Raw genomic sequence first — 15,464 nt, 5'->3', positions numbered from 1 at the left:
CTAGGTGGAGACAAACGTCTTCCTAAAGTCTCCAGGTTTCATTTGACAGGCGCTGAAGTAGAGGCTGAAAAAGTTGCGTAGTAACATTTATGCTGAATTGTTCGCTTAAATTCCGTATAGTTATCTTTACGACTCACAGTGACAAATAACCGAGGTATAGAGTTAATGAACACCAGTGTCGGTGAAGAGGACAACTTTAACGTAGCTGCAGCAGCTCTGCAGTGTCTTCCTGTTAACAGTGTCAAGTTGACCACAACGAGGCGCCGGCTACCGGAAGACACTTTCAATCTTTAAACTGTCAAAGTGTTTGTGTTCTGTTTATTTATACCTCAGTAAATATAACAATTTCGCTCTATATATGTTTTTATAAATGATTCAGATGCGTGTGTTTAATTAAAAAAGAGGCTTTATTTACAGGGGGGGAAGAAATCAACGCTTCCGGTTTTGTCTCCTAAGCCAGGCGGTTGACGCAGATCCCCAGTGTGTGACTTGTGACACTGTTCTCAACATGGAAAACACACCTTAGTGCACACTTTACTCACAGAGAAACTACACGCCGTTTTCACTTGGGATTATGGATTCTTCTACAAACAGCTTGGGTGAGTAAAGCAAGGAGTTTTTGTTTTTTTTGCTTTCTGTTTAGTTGGGAGTAGGGAGGCTAACTTTAGTCACTCTGTTCGGGTATGCTGCTCACATCACTGTGGAGGGATTGGTTTAACAAACTAGAAAGAAAAACCAAAAAAGCGGCATTAATTGTTTCTTTTAGCTTGTCTACAAACGTCAGAAAAAAACATGAGTCACTGCACATTATAAAACTTTCAGATTCGGAACTTTCAGATTCCTGACATGAAGTAGCTTTTATTTATTTATTTATTTTAAACAAATGCAATTTTATGCATGCTGCCGCATTCCTTGGTACAGTGATGAAGGAGGACAGTGGAAACAGCAGCTTATAAAATGCTGACATTGAAAGGCAGTTGAGTGGGCTCACACCGAGTTAAAAAGTGGCTCACACGATATATCTATATAGATGTAGAGATTCAGACAGTACAGTACTGTTTGTGCACTTCAGGAACTTGACAGCAGCAGTGGTGTGACTGCAGGTTTGTGCAACACATCCTGAGGTGTTGGTGAACAGATTTGTGGGTCATTATAGAAGTGGAGGACATTTTACATTTCAAATAATCCATGTACAGAACACTAAAACATGCAGTTGTCGTGTAAATTTACTAGTCCTGAGACCAAATCTTAAAGGAAAAGGAGGGAAGCACCTTTTAATAAAACATGTAACGATGAATTCAGATTTCAGCACATGCAATGAACATGACAGTTCCAGTTGCAGCTTCTGTGCTTTATGTCATGTGACACTGCATTTTGCACACTTTGAATTCAATTTTCAGCAAAAATGCTCTATTATAGGAGGACATTTTATGTCCCACCCATCAAATTTCAAATAATACAAGTACAAAATACTAAAATATGCACTTGTTGTGTAAATGTGCTTGTCCTGAGACCAAATCTAAAAAAAAAAAGAAGAAAAGAATGTTTGAAAATATTTTTTAAAATACCAAATAAGTCTGGAGCACCCCCTAAAATGCCATTTCCCCCTATTTCCACCCCTCTGATGACCAAATAGAATCTCAAATAAAACATTCATTCATTATCTGTACACTGCTTAATCCTTGTTAGGTTCATGGGGGGCTGGAGTCTATCTCAGCAGACTTAGGGTGAAGGTAGGAGACACCCTGGACAGGTCAGCAGTCTATCAAATTCACACCTGCAGAAAATTTAGAATCATCAGTTAACCTCTGCATGTTTTGGACTGTGTTAGAAAGCTGAAGAACCCAGAGAAAACACACATGCACAGGGAGGACATGCAAACTCCATGCAGAAAGATTCCAGGTCCAGGCCTGGACACAAACCAGGGATCTTCTGGCTGTAAGGCAACATTGCTAACCACGGCTCCACTGTGCAGTCCCTCAAATAAAACAGCTAAAATAAAATTTAAATCTCCTTTTTTGTTATTTTTGTCTCTTGTAATTGTGGGATTTTTTTTGTCACCCTAATGTTTTCTTTCTTTTCTGTTTTCCATCAGTAAGTTTGTCCTCTTGGTCAGCAGTAACAGCTAGCTAAATATCTAGCTTCTACTCCTGAGAAAAAGCTAACATTAGCATGGATTAGCAATCCTGTTACTGTGATTAGAGTAGAGTTAGCAAACAACAAATAAAACATGGAATTAAAACCTTTGATAGTTTATTGCCTATTATTGATGAATATGGAGCAAAAAACTGTAAAAGAAAAGTTTGTTTTTTAAACGTTGAAGCCCAAATGTCATCCAGTTCTGGATTGAGCCTTATGCAGACATTTTCTGCTGCTGTTTTAGCGCCAAGTCTTCCCTACACTGGAACAGCTGCCTTTGTTTTGGCATGCAGAGTCCAGTCAGATTTGAGGCGTGACTACAGCTTTTATTCTCTGAGTTCCTTCATCTGTCTGTCGTGTCTACTGTGTCTTTATTGGACAGTCAGCAGGGTTTCTTAACTTGAGAGGAGATTTTAGACTTTAGCAGACCACCAGATCAGAGAAAACACTGCAATCTGGCGAAAATGGAGACAAAACATCGGAACAGTGATGTAGAATGTATAAACTTTTAACAGCATGTCCATTTCCTGCACAAGCACAGTTAAGTTAAATAGAAAGCTCGGTTGCACACGTAGCTCTCCAAGCCAGGCTGACTTTTTGCAAACAAGCAACAATCTGGAGTGTTTGAAAAGCTCCACCCTTTCCACCCAACAATAGTGACTGTTAGTGTTGCACAATGCTGCTTTTGTTGCACATCTGTAGGCCGTGCTGTCCCACCTTATGTACTGATGTCGTGTTTACTTGACTTGTAAAGCGGCGGGTATGCAGGACACAGGGGAACAGTAAACATCACATGAGGATGTTCGCCAACATCTGTGGGCAAGACGGCTGTGGCTCAGCGCCGGCGGGAGCCTGAAATGTAAAAAAACACGTAGAGGCTGCTGTGCTTCTCACTGAAGACCTCTGTCGGCAGTGCTAATTATCTTGTCCTCGTGCTTCATAATGAACGTGATTAGTTATCTTTAAAAGCTGTCATGTGGGTGTGTTGATACTCTGCAGCTGTGTTGTACATCTGATCCTGCTTGTGTCTCAGTGTCAGCTGACTGCCTTACACCACATCATGAGTTAGATGATGCGGACAAGTCGCTGTTATGGTTGGCGATAACAAGAGGATACTGTTATTCTCCACCCATGTCGGTCAAATTATGAAATGCTTTCGTGGGAATCTTGGTAGAAGTTGCAGACAGTGAAGTTCAAGTGAAGCCAGAATGATTAGTTGACTAATGGGTGAACTGATGGGACAGAAAAATAATCAGAGACAATAATCAAGGAAAATACTGAAAAAGTCTGTGCAGATTTCTGTGTCAGAAGAGAAGATTTGCTGTTTTTCTTTGTCATACAGTATTGTAGACTGAATGTTTGTGGTTTGTGGAGTCAAACAAAACAAGACATTTGTAGACTCCACCTCTGTCTCAGTGAGGTCTTAAGCAGATTGGACATTTCATAGATCAAACAGTCTAAAAATCGTCTGATAACATAATCAGGAAAAATGTTTTTTCATGTATTTATTAAATGTGCATATCATCAATGTTCTTAAAATCAAAGGAATTAAGGGCTTTAAGATATTGTTGACTCAATGCCACAATATTAAGGATTTTTTGATATTATTTACTAGGGCTGGCCCGAATAGTGGTTTCTGGCCTTCGAATATTCGGGCCCTAATAAAGACGAATATACGAATATTCGTTCCTCCCCGTAACGTCCGACGGGGGGTGGGGACCAAAACTCTGGTCTCCCGGGTGCAAATTTTGCCTTCGTTTTGTCTTCAGTTAAACTGAAGAATTCCCAAACAGCGGAGGTCTTCAGCTTGTGTTTATGCAACTAAGTGAAGCGTGACGTCAGAGTCGGCAGCCACCCGGCCATTCGGGTGGTGTTTACAAACACGAATGGAGGAGCCGAAATGAGCCGAAGAACACGGCGGGATGAGCCGAAGTGGGGCGAAGGCGCAGGGAAGAGACGAGCTCCGAATATTTTCGTCTGGGGGGGAAGAGGGGGTGATCACATAGACAAATGTATATATGTTATAGACATATGTGTATATGTTTATGTGATCACAGGACGAGATGAGCCGATATGAGCCGATGTGGCCCGAAGGTGGAGGGAAGACAGTATTCTTTCCGCCCGGTAACGTCCGACCAGGGGGGCGAATATTCGAATACTAAAATTAATATCTGGATACCGCCGTAGCGAACGAATATTCGGATATTCGGGATATTCAGGTCCAGCCCTATTATTTACACTATCCTTCAAAAGTTTGGGGTCACCCAGACAATTTCAGGTGGCCTTTCAACACCATTAGCTAGCACAATGTAGCATTACAACACAGGAGTGATGGTTGCTGGAAATGTTCCTCTGTACTCCTATGGAGATACTCCATTAAAAATCAGCTATTTCCAGCTAGAATAGTCTTTTCCCACATTAACAATATCTAGACTATATTGCTGATTCATTTAATGTTATCGTCATTGAAAAAAAATGCTTTTTTGTATATATATTTATACTTTTTTCTATTTGGTCCAACACTAATTGTCATATAGCTCTGCTGCGTTCCTTGGCGGAGTAACTAATGTGTTTTTATTACACTCTGTTTGGATTGTGTAAAACAATAAATGATCATATGTTACAATGTATTTTACTGGAAGTTGGTATATAATAATATTGAGCCACCAAACATCAGCTAAATATCTGTATAGGATTTACACATTCATGCTCTCTTAAGCTAATATTGTGAGTATGTTTGTATATTGCTTCATCTGTGGTTTGTAGTGGGTAGTTTTTATCAATCAGTTTTGATGACAGAGTAATTGCGACTGCATCATCAAGTCTAGAAATATAATTATTTCTCCGCGTACTTCTGTCCGTCTGTTTGTCTGTCTGATAGCAACATTACTCAAAAATGGACAAACAGATTTGGCCAATACATCTGATACTGATCCAGTGTTATCATAACTCATAGTCATGCTAATGATCTCCTCTAGAGTGTGAATTGTGTGGATTTTGAACATGGTGCAGTTGTGCCTAGATCACCAGGAAGTTGCATCAGCAAATGGTTGCTGTTTTTTTTCCCAAAATGTTGTAATACTGCTTCCTTTCATAAAAGCAGGCATGCTGTTTTCCTGGAATTGTAGTAGGGGGTTGCTTTCTCTCCGTCTTTCAGGGCAGATAATAAACCTCACTGCTTTTGTTGTACTGACCCAAGTGTGTCTATGGCACTAACTATCAAAAACTGTCTAATGCCAAATGCTGGAATTGCATGTGTGGTCAAATTTGTGATTTTATTTGAGTGGGTCATTGCTCATCTAAAGGAAAATGGAGTACTTTTGGAGTGTTTTACTTTGGGAATGTTCCTTTGTGGCTGTTATAGTTAACATTTGAGAACATTGGCGTCTTACATGAACGATAAAAACATATTTATCTGCTTTGAGGTGAGGTAAATGTGAAAAAATCTCGAATTCTCCACTGCCGGTACATATAAAAATCTGAGGGAAGAAAAACATCTCATTGTGAACTTCAGGTTAGTCCCTAAAGGTAAATGAGCTCTGGTTATTCTATCAGCTCTCTTCACTCAGTGAGATCATCAAGCTGCAGACATTTATGGGCCATCAGCAGTCAATAGAGGAGTTCGCTGCTTCGTTATCTGTAATCAGAGTGAGGCTGGTCTTCCATAACGTTTATGTCTGCTTTAGCCAGATATGACAAATTTGTCAAATCTGTAACAGCATGCTGACCCACTGCCAGTTCTGTACGCTCACATATGTATGATCTCATTGGGCTTTTTGACGGTTATTACCTCTGCCAGGAGGTTATGAAATCATCGGAGTTTGTTTGTCTGTTAACAGCATAACTCAAAAAGTTATGGACGGATTTTCACCAAATTTTTACAGAATGCCCGGAAGAGCAAAAGTAACAATCGATTAGATTTTGGAGGTGATCCGGATCACCGTCTGGATCCAGGATTTTTTTGAAGGACTCTGTACAATTGAGAGAGATGGAGTTATGCTGTTAACAGACAAACAGACAGACAGATGGCCTGGCAGAGGTCTGCGCTCTCCGAGTGCTTTTCTAATTTATTGGTGCTTTTATCTGGGTCACTGCATTTAGCATCTATAACCACGCAGTGAATCTCTGTCTGCTCAAAAATGTAAATAAAGAAACTTATGTACTTCTAGTTTGGAAAATGATTAGTGTAGCTAATTAAGCCAAGGACAGAGAATCAATAGTTTGCGGCTTCATGTGTCGCTGAAATTAAACTTCTACTTAAAGGGACAGTTACCATTCAGCAAGGTTGGATTAAGCTGTCTCAGGACCCCTCAGGGAAATGTAACACTTGAAATGTGATTAGGACAATGTACAGCGTGAGCACAGTGTACGCTAAAATTAACCTTTAAGCCTGTATTTTGACACAGGTCTGGTAGGAAGCTGTTAAATCAGTGTTTGAACATTTATGAAAAACTGTAGTTTATAAGCCTAATCCAGATACAGCCTGGTAAAATCACTAATACATCAACGCTGTCACCACTGTCGTGTATTGGATAAGCATGGGTTGTTACACTTGGAAAACATGAACATGTATGCAAAAGTACAATTGGTTTTCATTGTTGTTCATGGTTATGTGCCCTCACCTTTCACGTTTTTTATTCAGTGCACTTCTGGAAATACTACCAGGACAAACAAGGGCTTCTTCTAGGTGACGGCATCACTGTAACTATGACAACAAGTGAACGCTTTGTCAGCTGCCTGTTAATGATCACATGATTGAGATCCTACTACAAATTCATGGCTGTGGACTTATCGGGGCTTATCTGTCAGAAATGATACAATGAACGATTGATTAAATTGTAGAGGTGTTTCCGAGTCCTAACAATTCCCACTGCCTGCTATATATTTAGGTCACATGATTCAGTATCCCTACATACCGTACACATGCATAACACACACACCTGTGCTCAGCGCAACGTCATTTTGTTTTTTGGTACATCTGTATTAAATGGCCACATTCTGTGGTGTCGTGATTTCTGCCTTAATCTTTTTTCAAGATTTCAGCTGTCATATATGATAGGACTGAGCAGCCTTGGTGGAGTGCTGTGCTCTCTGATTGCTTTTCTTGTTGATCAATTAATGTGTGCATTTAATGGCATCCTGTTTATGAGGGAGTTTCTCATTTTTCAAGGGACAAATAATAATGTTGAGTTCTGAATTACAGTGGTTATGTTTTGCACATGTATGTCATATCTTGGTTCTCAGAACTTTGATAAGCTATTAAGAAAAATCCAGGTGTCAGAACATTCTTTGGTATAGAACTTATGGCAGACATGGTGCAAAGTCAGGACATATAAAAATGATCAGAAAGCTGGATCTTACTATCATGCAATCAGGGAAATGAATACTCATGTTTCATGGAAAAATCCTTTCCTGAATATGATTAAAATCATGACTCCAAACGTAGATACTAGTGCACACGTAGATGCAGGCATTGATCATGTCTTTTTATCTTGTGCCAAACATTCATTAGTTTGTGATCCTCACTTAAGAAGATCAGCTTCTTTGTCTTATGAGACAGTCAACTGTAGATCTTTGGATTTAGACCATCAAATGTCCCCATCAGCCGAGGATAAAATGCTGGACCTTTTTCACTATTTTCTGTGGCACTGCAGACTAAAAACTCTTGGCTTACTAAACGCTTCACTAAATTTGCCAAGAGATATCGCTGCTGCCACGGAAAACCAGACTGATGTGAGTGGAGTTAAAGGCGGGAAATCAAACCAATGACAAAAACCATGTTAAAGGGGTTTGTAGAGCTTTAATGTTATAGAGTTTGTCTCTTCAAAGAACACCGTGTAAACATACACCACTGTTTAAAAGTTTGGGGTAACCTAGAAATGTCCTTATTTTTGAAAGAAAAGCACTTTTTTCTCATGAAGATAACAATAAATGAATCAGAAATGCAGTGTAGACATTGTTAAAGTGATAAATGACTATTCTAGCTGGAAACAGCTGATTTTTAATGGAATATCTACATAGAGGTACAGAGGAACATTTCCAGCAACCATCACTCCTGTGTTCTAATGCTACATTGTGTTAGCTAATGGTGTTGCAAGGCTCATTGATGATTAGAAAGCCCTTGTTCAGTTATGTTAGCACATGAATAAAGTGTGAGTTTTCATTGAAAAGCATTTGGGTGACCCCAAGCTTTTGAACGGTAGTGTATGAATTTAGTGCAGCTTGAAGTGAAAGATTTGCAGTGAAGGTCTGGATTCCTCCATTGTGCATCCACATCCAAATGGCAACGATACTGAGCACGACTGGGCCGTACAAGCTGTGCAGTCAGTCACACACGTGCAGTGGGGGAAGAGAAAGTGTTTCTCACAGATGCTGCTGCTCTCCGTCTCACTTCTCAAACGGGACCTCAAACACTTGTGCATGGGTGTACAGGATGTTGAGCAGTGGCAAGGCATCAAAATCAAAGAGAGAGAAACGGCACCTGTGGGTGGTTGAGGTCATTATGCAGCACCCTTAGGTTAGCAGTAGAAAACGAGTGGGTGGACACTGCGAGATTATGCTAAATATGATTGTCAGTCAAATGCTGCAGGAGATGCATTTGCTTTTTAAATGCTCGTGCTGATGTTTTTAGCATATGTTGCACGCAAATACAGAAAGCAACTTTCATTTTGGGGAATTTGCTACATTTAAAAAATGAAGCCACACTTAGAGAAGAGGTAGTCTTTTCCACATGCACAGCAGCAGAATTACTGTAGATAAAAAAGTAAATAAGGAACTCATGCTAGGCTAATTACATCTGCTTGTTCCATTCGACTTCTGGCTGCAATCAAGCTGAATGAAAAGTTGTGTTTCTGTAAACTTGTGCAGGAGCCAGCTGGACAAGAAAGCTGTGCTCAGTCCAACAGAGTGTAGCTGTCAGGCAGCCAGCCTCCCTTAAGACCTGGAGTGACCTGGAGTCTTTCAGAAAAGCAAAAATCAAATAGTGGATTTATATTCTTAGCTTTGGGATCAAATTCTCAAGTTTTTTTTCTTTCTTTTTTTTTTAATCATTAGATACTTGTGGTGTTTCATGTGAATACCAACAAGCTCTGACGCCTCACACTCACTTGTATGTGGAATGATTCACTGGCAAAGGACTGTTTTCGGTGAATTGATGCGATTCATTTTCCTTCATAACCTGAATCATAAATTCATAGTAACCCAGCTAGACAGCACTGCTATGTCTGGATTAGTTTGCATGGGAGCCTTAGTGCAAATACGACCTCAGGATCTATTTCAGTCACCTGTGGGCAGTTAATGTATTATGAATATGATATGAGGAGTTCTGTTGGATAGTATTTTCACTTCATTTTAACTAGGTCAATCAACATTAACGTCCTCATAGCATTAAACTTTTCAAGTATGAACGAAAGGGGACTGAAAGTTTTTGATTGAAGATGCAAAAGAAATTAATCGTAAATAATATACTGCATTTTCTGTCCCCTGAACGACATGTCAGCATCGTGACTGTCAGTTTTTAAGTAATTTTTGGATGGAAGGAAAGCACTCAGATTAGTAAAGTACTCTTGATTTTTCCATGGCCAATGTGTCAGAAATGTGCTGAAGCTAACAGTTAGTGAGACGTCAGCTACATTACCAGGATATTTAAAGAAACTCAATTATTTAAAATTGGCGGTCTATATTTGGGCTGCACAGTATATCGTTTCATTGTGTTGTGCGCATGTGCACAGTCACATCACAGGAACGTGTTCTCTCAAACATTCATGCTACAAATTAATTTTTTTCCCAGTGCAAGCTTAGGTTACCACAAAAAAAGTGGTGAACTATGATGAGGGTGCCCTGAGGGTTCCAGTTAGTGATCAAGTCTCAATTTCCGTTCTTCCTCTTTGCCATAGGTTTTGGTTTGAAGGAGCATTTCAGTAGCCAAGTAATACCAGATGCTAAGTGTGTGAAGAGACAAGATGAAATAAGTGTCTCCTGTGTCCTCTGCTTGATACACATTCATACATCATTTCCTGTCAGTTCTTTTATACTCTGGTACTTTTTGGACAGGAATGTGAGACACCGCCGCCTTCAGTGGAAACTTATAGACACATGGAAACCCTTTCAGGACATAATTACTGACATAATGTAGTCATAATCTTTCGAATACTTTGGAACTACCGTGTTTACAGTAGTTCTATGACCTGATGGAGTCTGAATATTAACCAGCATTCCAGTGCAGTTGCTCTGAATTTAACGTGGATCAAATTCCAGCTTCTCCTGAGCCGTTGCCAAACAGTTATGAGTCACCCCCAGTCTTGGCTCATAACTGAAAAACTGAAAACAAGAAAACCAGACTCTCAGTGTAGAGCAGAAAAGCAGTTGTGCATGCAGATCTGCATGTTGATGCGGGTGCACTGCAGTATAAAATGTGATCTGATATGAAAACTGTTAATGTGTGCCTGTGTTGTCGTTAGATCTTTGTGACAGTTTCCAAATACTGTTTTTCCAAAATAGTAAAGAATGCAAAAAAGTCTGGCACCAGCCAGTCATTGATTGATTTGATAGTAACTGCAGAATGGATCGATGCTAAACTGGAAGGCCTTCGATTTGAAGACTGACATGCACAAGAGTATTTTTGTCTCACTTGTGGCATTGCTTCAGGATGCATCTATACACCACTTAATCCTCATTAGGGTCGCGGCGCTGGAGTCAATCCCAGCTGACTTAGGGGTGAAGGAAGGGGACATGTCAGCTGGTGCTCAGCTTAGCGTATTATCAGAACCACCCTCTCCCACCTGCAGAACCTCTACAACAAACGGTGCAGATCCAGGGCCTTGGAAACCATCAGGCAGCCCAGAAACGGACTGTTTTCACTGCTGCTTTCAGGTAGACCGTTCCGCTACCTGAAGGGCAAAACAAAAAGAATGCGGAGGAGTTTCTTTCCTGAGGCCATTCACAATCTGAACAAGAACTGAAAAGGACTTCAGTAGACACACATCCACTTTGCACACAACATGCACACTACACTGATACTACATATTGCACATGCCATACTCACATATTCATCCATGCCTTTTGCATGTGCACACTTTGCACATTTCATACTACTACATGCACACACTCACATATTTATACATCACAATAACAACACTAGAGTCACTTTGTATTTAAATCCTTATATTACAGTTCAATCTTCATACTACAGGTTGTAAATATTGTTACACATTCTCTTTCTATATTGTTTCTATAACTACTCAGGCTCTTTGTTTTGTGTGTCCTTAACCATTTCCTCTTGTGTGTGCAATTACTGTGTGTACATGCCAGATCAGACACACAAAACATTTCACATTTTGTATTGTGCTTAGTACAACTGTGCATGTGACAGATAAAAAAGAGCATTGATTGAAGACATGTAAATCTAATTAAGTTCAATAACTGGTTTGAGGTGGATGGATGTTCCAGATAACTCCTCATTCAGTAGTCTTAAAATTAAAATGTTTCTCTCTTAAGGACATTTTCCTACAAACTGCATGAAGTGCTTCCTGTTTAAGACAGCAGATTTTCTGGTATAAATGATTTAAATCTGCTGTAACGACAAAAAAAATACTACTAATACTAAAGTTTCACTGCATTTCTGCAATAGAAGATTATACTCAGCACAGTCTAAAAAGGCAAAATAAGCCACAGGATTATATTTATAGTCTCCCGTATAAAGTCTTTCACTCGTTGTGGCTGTCCTAACTTGCTCTTTGACAGAAAAAACACAGACTATGAAAAGATGAGACTTTATATATAGCGAAGACACACTTCTCCTTGGCTAATTTAGACCGTGGAGCGTTCAAGTATTCCCTCCCCCTGCAAATATCACTTCTACAACCAACAAAACCAGACAGTAAAACGCTCCATTCATCTCATCCATGTCTAAAACCGGCCTACTAAGTGCAGGATCTCACTGCCAAAAACGGATCGTGTGAAGAAGCTCTTTTATAGCGGCAGTGGGTGTGGTACCGCCAAACTGCCAGACATGGCTTCACCAGAAATACTCCATGGACTCTATAAGAGGCAGATTTCCCTGAGATAGACTACACCCAAACAGAACTCATATATAGTATCTACGATTGATGATGTCCTCTTGGGTAACTAAAATATCAAAAAGGGTTTGGACTTCACTTCTATTCTTGGACGTCCACTTTTATTGACAGTGTGGTATTTGCATGTGTAAGCAGAGCTGCAGACAGATCCAGGCTGGTTGAGGACACTTAATGGTTTTTTTTTTCCCTGCGGGCAAATTCAGCAATAAACAGTGCCTTTGCGGGAAAACTCTCACTTCCTGTTTGGTGTACTTGACCAGATGTGGACGGTGTGATTTCGTGTCCGTATAATTCCAGCTGCTACAATCGAGTCTGAGAGGAGAGAATGTTCTTAATTAACAATTTAACAGTGAATCTTAGTTTTAGGTGGAAAACTGGAAGAGCCTAGGCTTTGTAACAGAGCAGTCCAATACAGGGAGAAACAGCATCCCACTTAAGTTGGTTCCAGTCCCCCTCCTTCAACCTTCAGCGTATTTACAATATTTACAATTTCCAGTAATGGTGCACCTTTCATTGCTTCTTGAGATAGAAGGTGTGGCTAGCCATAGTTTTCTATTTCTTCTTCTATTTCTAGAAAAAAGCTGGAAAAGGAAAATCATTTTCGTAAACAATAGTTTTGTCGAGCGTGAGATGAAGAAAACAGCTCAAATTTATCAAGCAGTCCGGTGGATTCTTTCTTCAATGTGGATCGCCAAAAGAGGAGTTTTCAAAGCGTCAAGCTGACGGATTCATTAATTGGAGTCTACAACTAAACCCTCATGAAAATGATGCTTTGTCAGTGGGGCAACCCTAAGCCCTCATACACTGAGCCTGAATCAGCCCTCAAAGTCCATCAGTCCATTAGTGCCAAAGCTGGGAGTAGGCCACATGCAGTCACCCTAATTGACCTGTGGCAACGTTTCACTGCCAGCCCAGAAAGAGCAACCTGCAGTGTATGGTTATCCACAACACCCTTCTTGATGTAGGCTCATAGAGATGTTTACGTTAATCCGTGCATAAGTACAAGACCTCTGCCACTGTTGCATTTATTTAGGATTATGAGCAAGCATCTTCATCACAGGTGTCCAGGTATAACTGTCTGGTTGCTAGATGTAAATACAGCTGCTAAGGATTATCAGATCCATAAGAGGCATGCCTCTGGTAATCTTTGTGATGGTAGCCCTGGAGAAAGGTGATTTGGTGTACAAATCTGAAAGGAATCATCCTCAAGCAAGCACAAGTATGAAAATGTGACAAAATATGTCCGTCTACTGCTGGTCTCAAGTTATTTATAAAATCCAAGTGATGCACACTACAAGCATATGTTGGTAGTGCGTGGTAGCTAATCACTTTGCCTGTATTTACTGAGATTATTTAGAAAACGGCAACGACAAAAAACGTAGAGATTCGCCTGATAGTATTTTGCACTGCTTTTCACTCTCGTCTCACAGTCTTCCTGGTTGAGTTATCACAGAGATAATCATCCTCCCGTTTGCTCAGTTGTCACGAAAATAGCAATCTCTGAGAGTTGTGGACACTCTGTTTGCTGAGGAGTTCATACCAAGACAACATCATAGTACCCTGTTAATGGTGCAGTGCACAGCATGGAGTGGTAGGAGGCCTGCGTCATCAGCTGTCTATTTTAGTTTCATCTTTTAGACTCTGCTTTGTTCTGTGTGTTTTTGGTGGATGTGTACATCCCAGCAGCTGTAATTTTCTCTCTTCTTGGTCAGACTCCCAGCTGGGTGTGTGTGACAGCGAGAATACACACTACCAGTCAAAAGTTTGGACACACCTTCTTATTCAGTGTTTTTCTTTGTATGTATAATATGTAGATAAATACTGAAGACATCAGAACTATGAAACGAGATACATGAAATAATGTAGCAAACAATTGTGAAATAGCTCTAAATATGTTTTATATTTTAGATTCTTCAAAATAGCCACCCTTTGCTTTGAGTCCTGCTTTACACACCCTTGGTATTCTCTGGATGGTAGTCATCTGAAATGGTTTCCACTTCACAGGTGTGCCTTGTTATGGTTCATTTGTGGATTTTCTTGTCTTCTTAATGGAGTTGGTATCATCAGTTGTGTTGTGCAGAAGTCAGATTGGTACACAGTTGACAGCCCTATTTGACAACTGTTAGAATCCATATTATGGCAAGAACCAATCAGCTTAGAAAAGAGAAACCACAGTCCATCATTACTTTAAGAACTGAAGCTCAGTCAGTCCAGAAAATTGTAAAAACTTTGAATGTATCCCCAAGTGCGGTCGCAAAAAACATCAAGCGCTACGACGAAACTGGCTCACATGAGGACCACCCCAGGAAAGGAAGACTAAGAATCACCTCTGCTGCTGAGGATAAGTTCATCCGAGTCACCAGTGTCAGAAATGACAAGCTAACAGCACCTCAGATTAGAGCCCAGATAAATGCCACACAGAGTTCTAGTAGCAGACACATCTCTACATCAACTGTTCAGAGGAGACTGAACCAATCAGGACTTTATGGGTCAAATAGCTGCTAAGAAACCACTACTAAAGAAAATCAACAAGCAGAAGAGATTAGTTTGAGCCGAGAAACATAAGGAATGGACATTAGACCAGTGGAAATCTGTGCTTTGGTCTGATAAGTCCAAATTGAGATCTTTGGTTTCCACCTGCCGTGTCTTTGTGCAACATAGCAAAAGTGAAAGGATGGTCTCTACATGCATGGTTCTCACCATTAAGCATGGAGGAGGAGGTGTGATGGTGTGGGGGTGCTTTGCTGGTGACACTGTTGGTGATTGATTCAAAATTGAAGGCACACTGTAGGCAACTTCACGAGTCCTACGCAAGTTTCTGGAGGGGGGCGTTTCTTCGTAAATGTTAAGGGGGGAGGTTAGAGGGGGGTGAGGAGAGGTTGTATGTGCGCATGCGCATGCTGCGTTCAAAGTCGTAGGAAATTAAATCTCCTCTAATACCTTTAATTGTAAGTTCTCAGCAAATCAGTAACACTGGAATCAGCTGCTGAGAGTTAAGAGTTTGGTTTGGCTACTGTCCAGACTGCAGTGATGATATGATCGGCATGTCATATCACCACTGTAACATGATGCAGTTCATGAACATAAAAAAAAAAAGTAAAAACAACAATTGGAGGCTGGTCCAGGCATATTTTAATGGATCCACCTGTTCTGGCTGGATTAAACCTGTTTAAATGCTAGTCTTTTGTTTAGTTTACTTGCTTGTGTTTTGCCAACTGTGGCTCTTGTTGGAAACATGACCTACTTAAT

At 40.3% G+C, this 15,464-nt stretch overlaps 1 protein-coding gene across 1 annotated transcript in view; it reads left to right on the top strand.

Annotated features, from left to right (window-relative positions):
* The first annotated feature begins 356 nt into the window (after positions 1-356).
* eml3 (EMAP like 3) overlaps positions 357-15,464 on the top strand; it is a 55,403-nt gene continuing 40,295 nt past the window's right edge. Inside the window, 1 exon segment of the mRNA XM_051943987.1 lies at positions 357-599. Within this exon segment, the coding sequence (XP_051799947.1) occupies positions 575-599 (25 nt within the window). The 5' untranslated portion in view covers positions 357-574.

This window comes from Acanthochromis polyacanthus, chromosome 23 (assembly GCF_021347895.1).
Source record: "Acanthochromis polyacanthus isolate Apoly-LR-REF ecotype Palm Island chromosome 23, KAUST_Apoly_ChrSc, whole genome shotgun sequence".
In the NCBI taxonomy this organism is placed as follows: Eukaryota; Metazoa; Chordata; class Actinopteri; family Pomacentridae; genus Acanthochromis; species Acanthochromis polyacanthus.
Note: the sequence above shows the minus strand (reverse complement) of the source record. Positions and strands in the feature narration are given on the sequence as shown.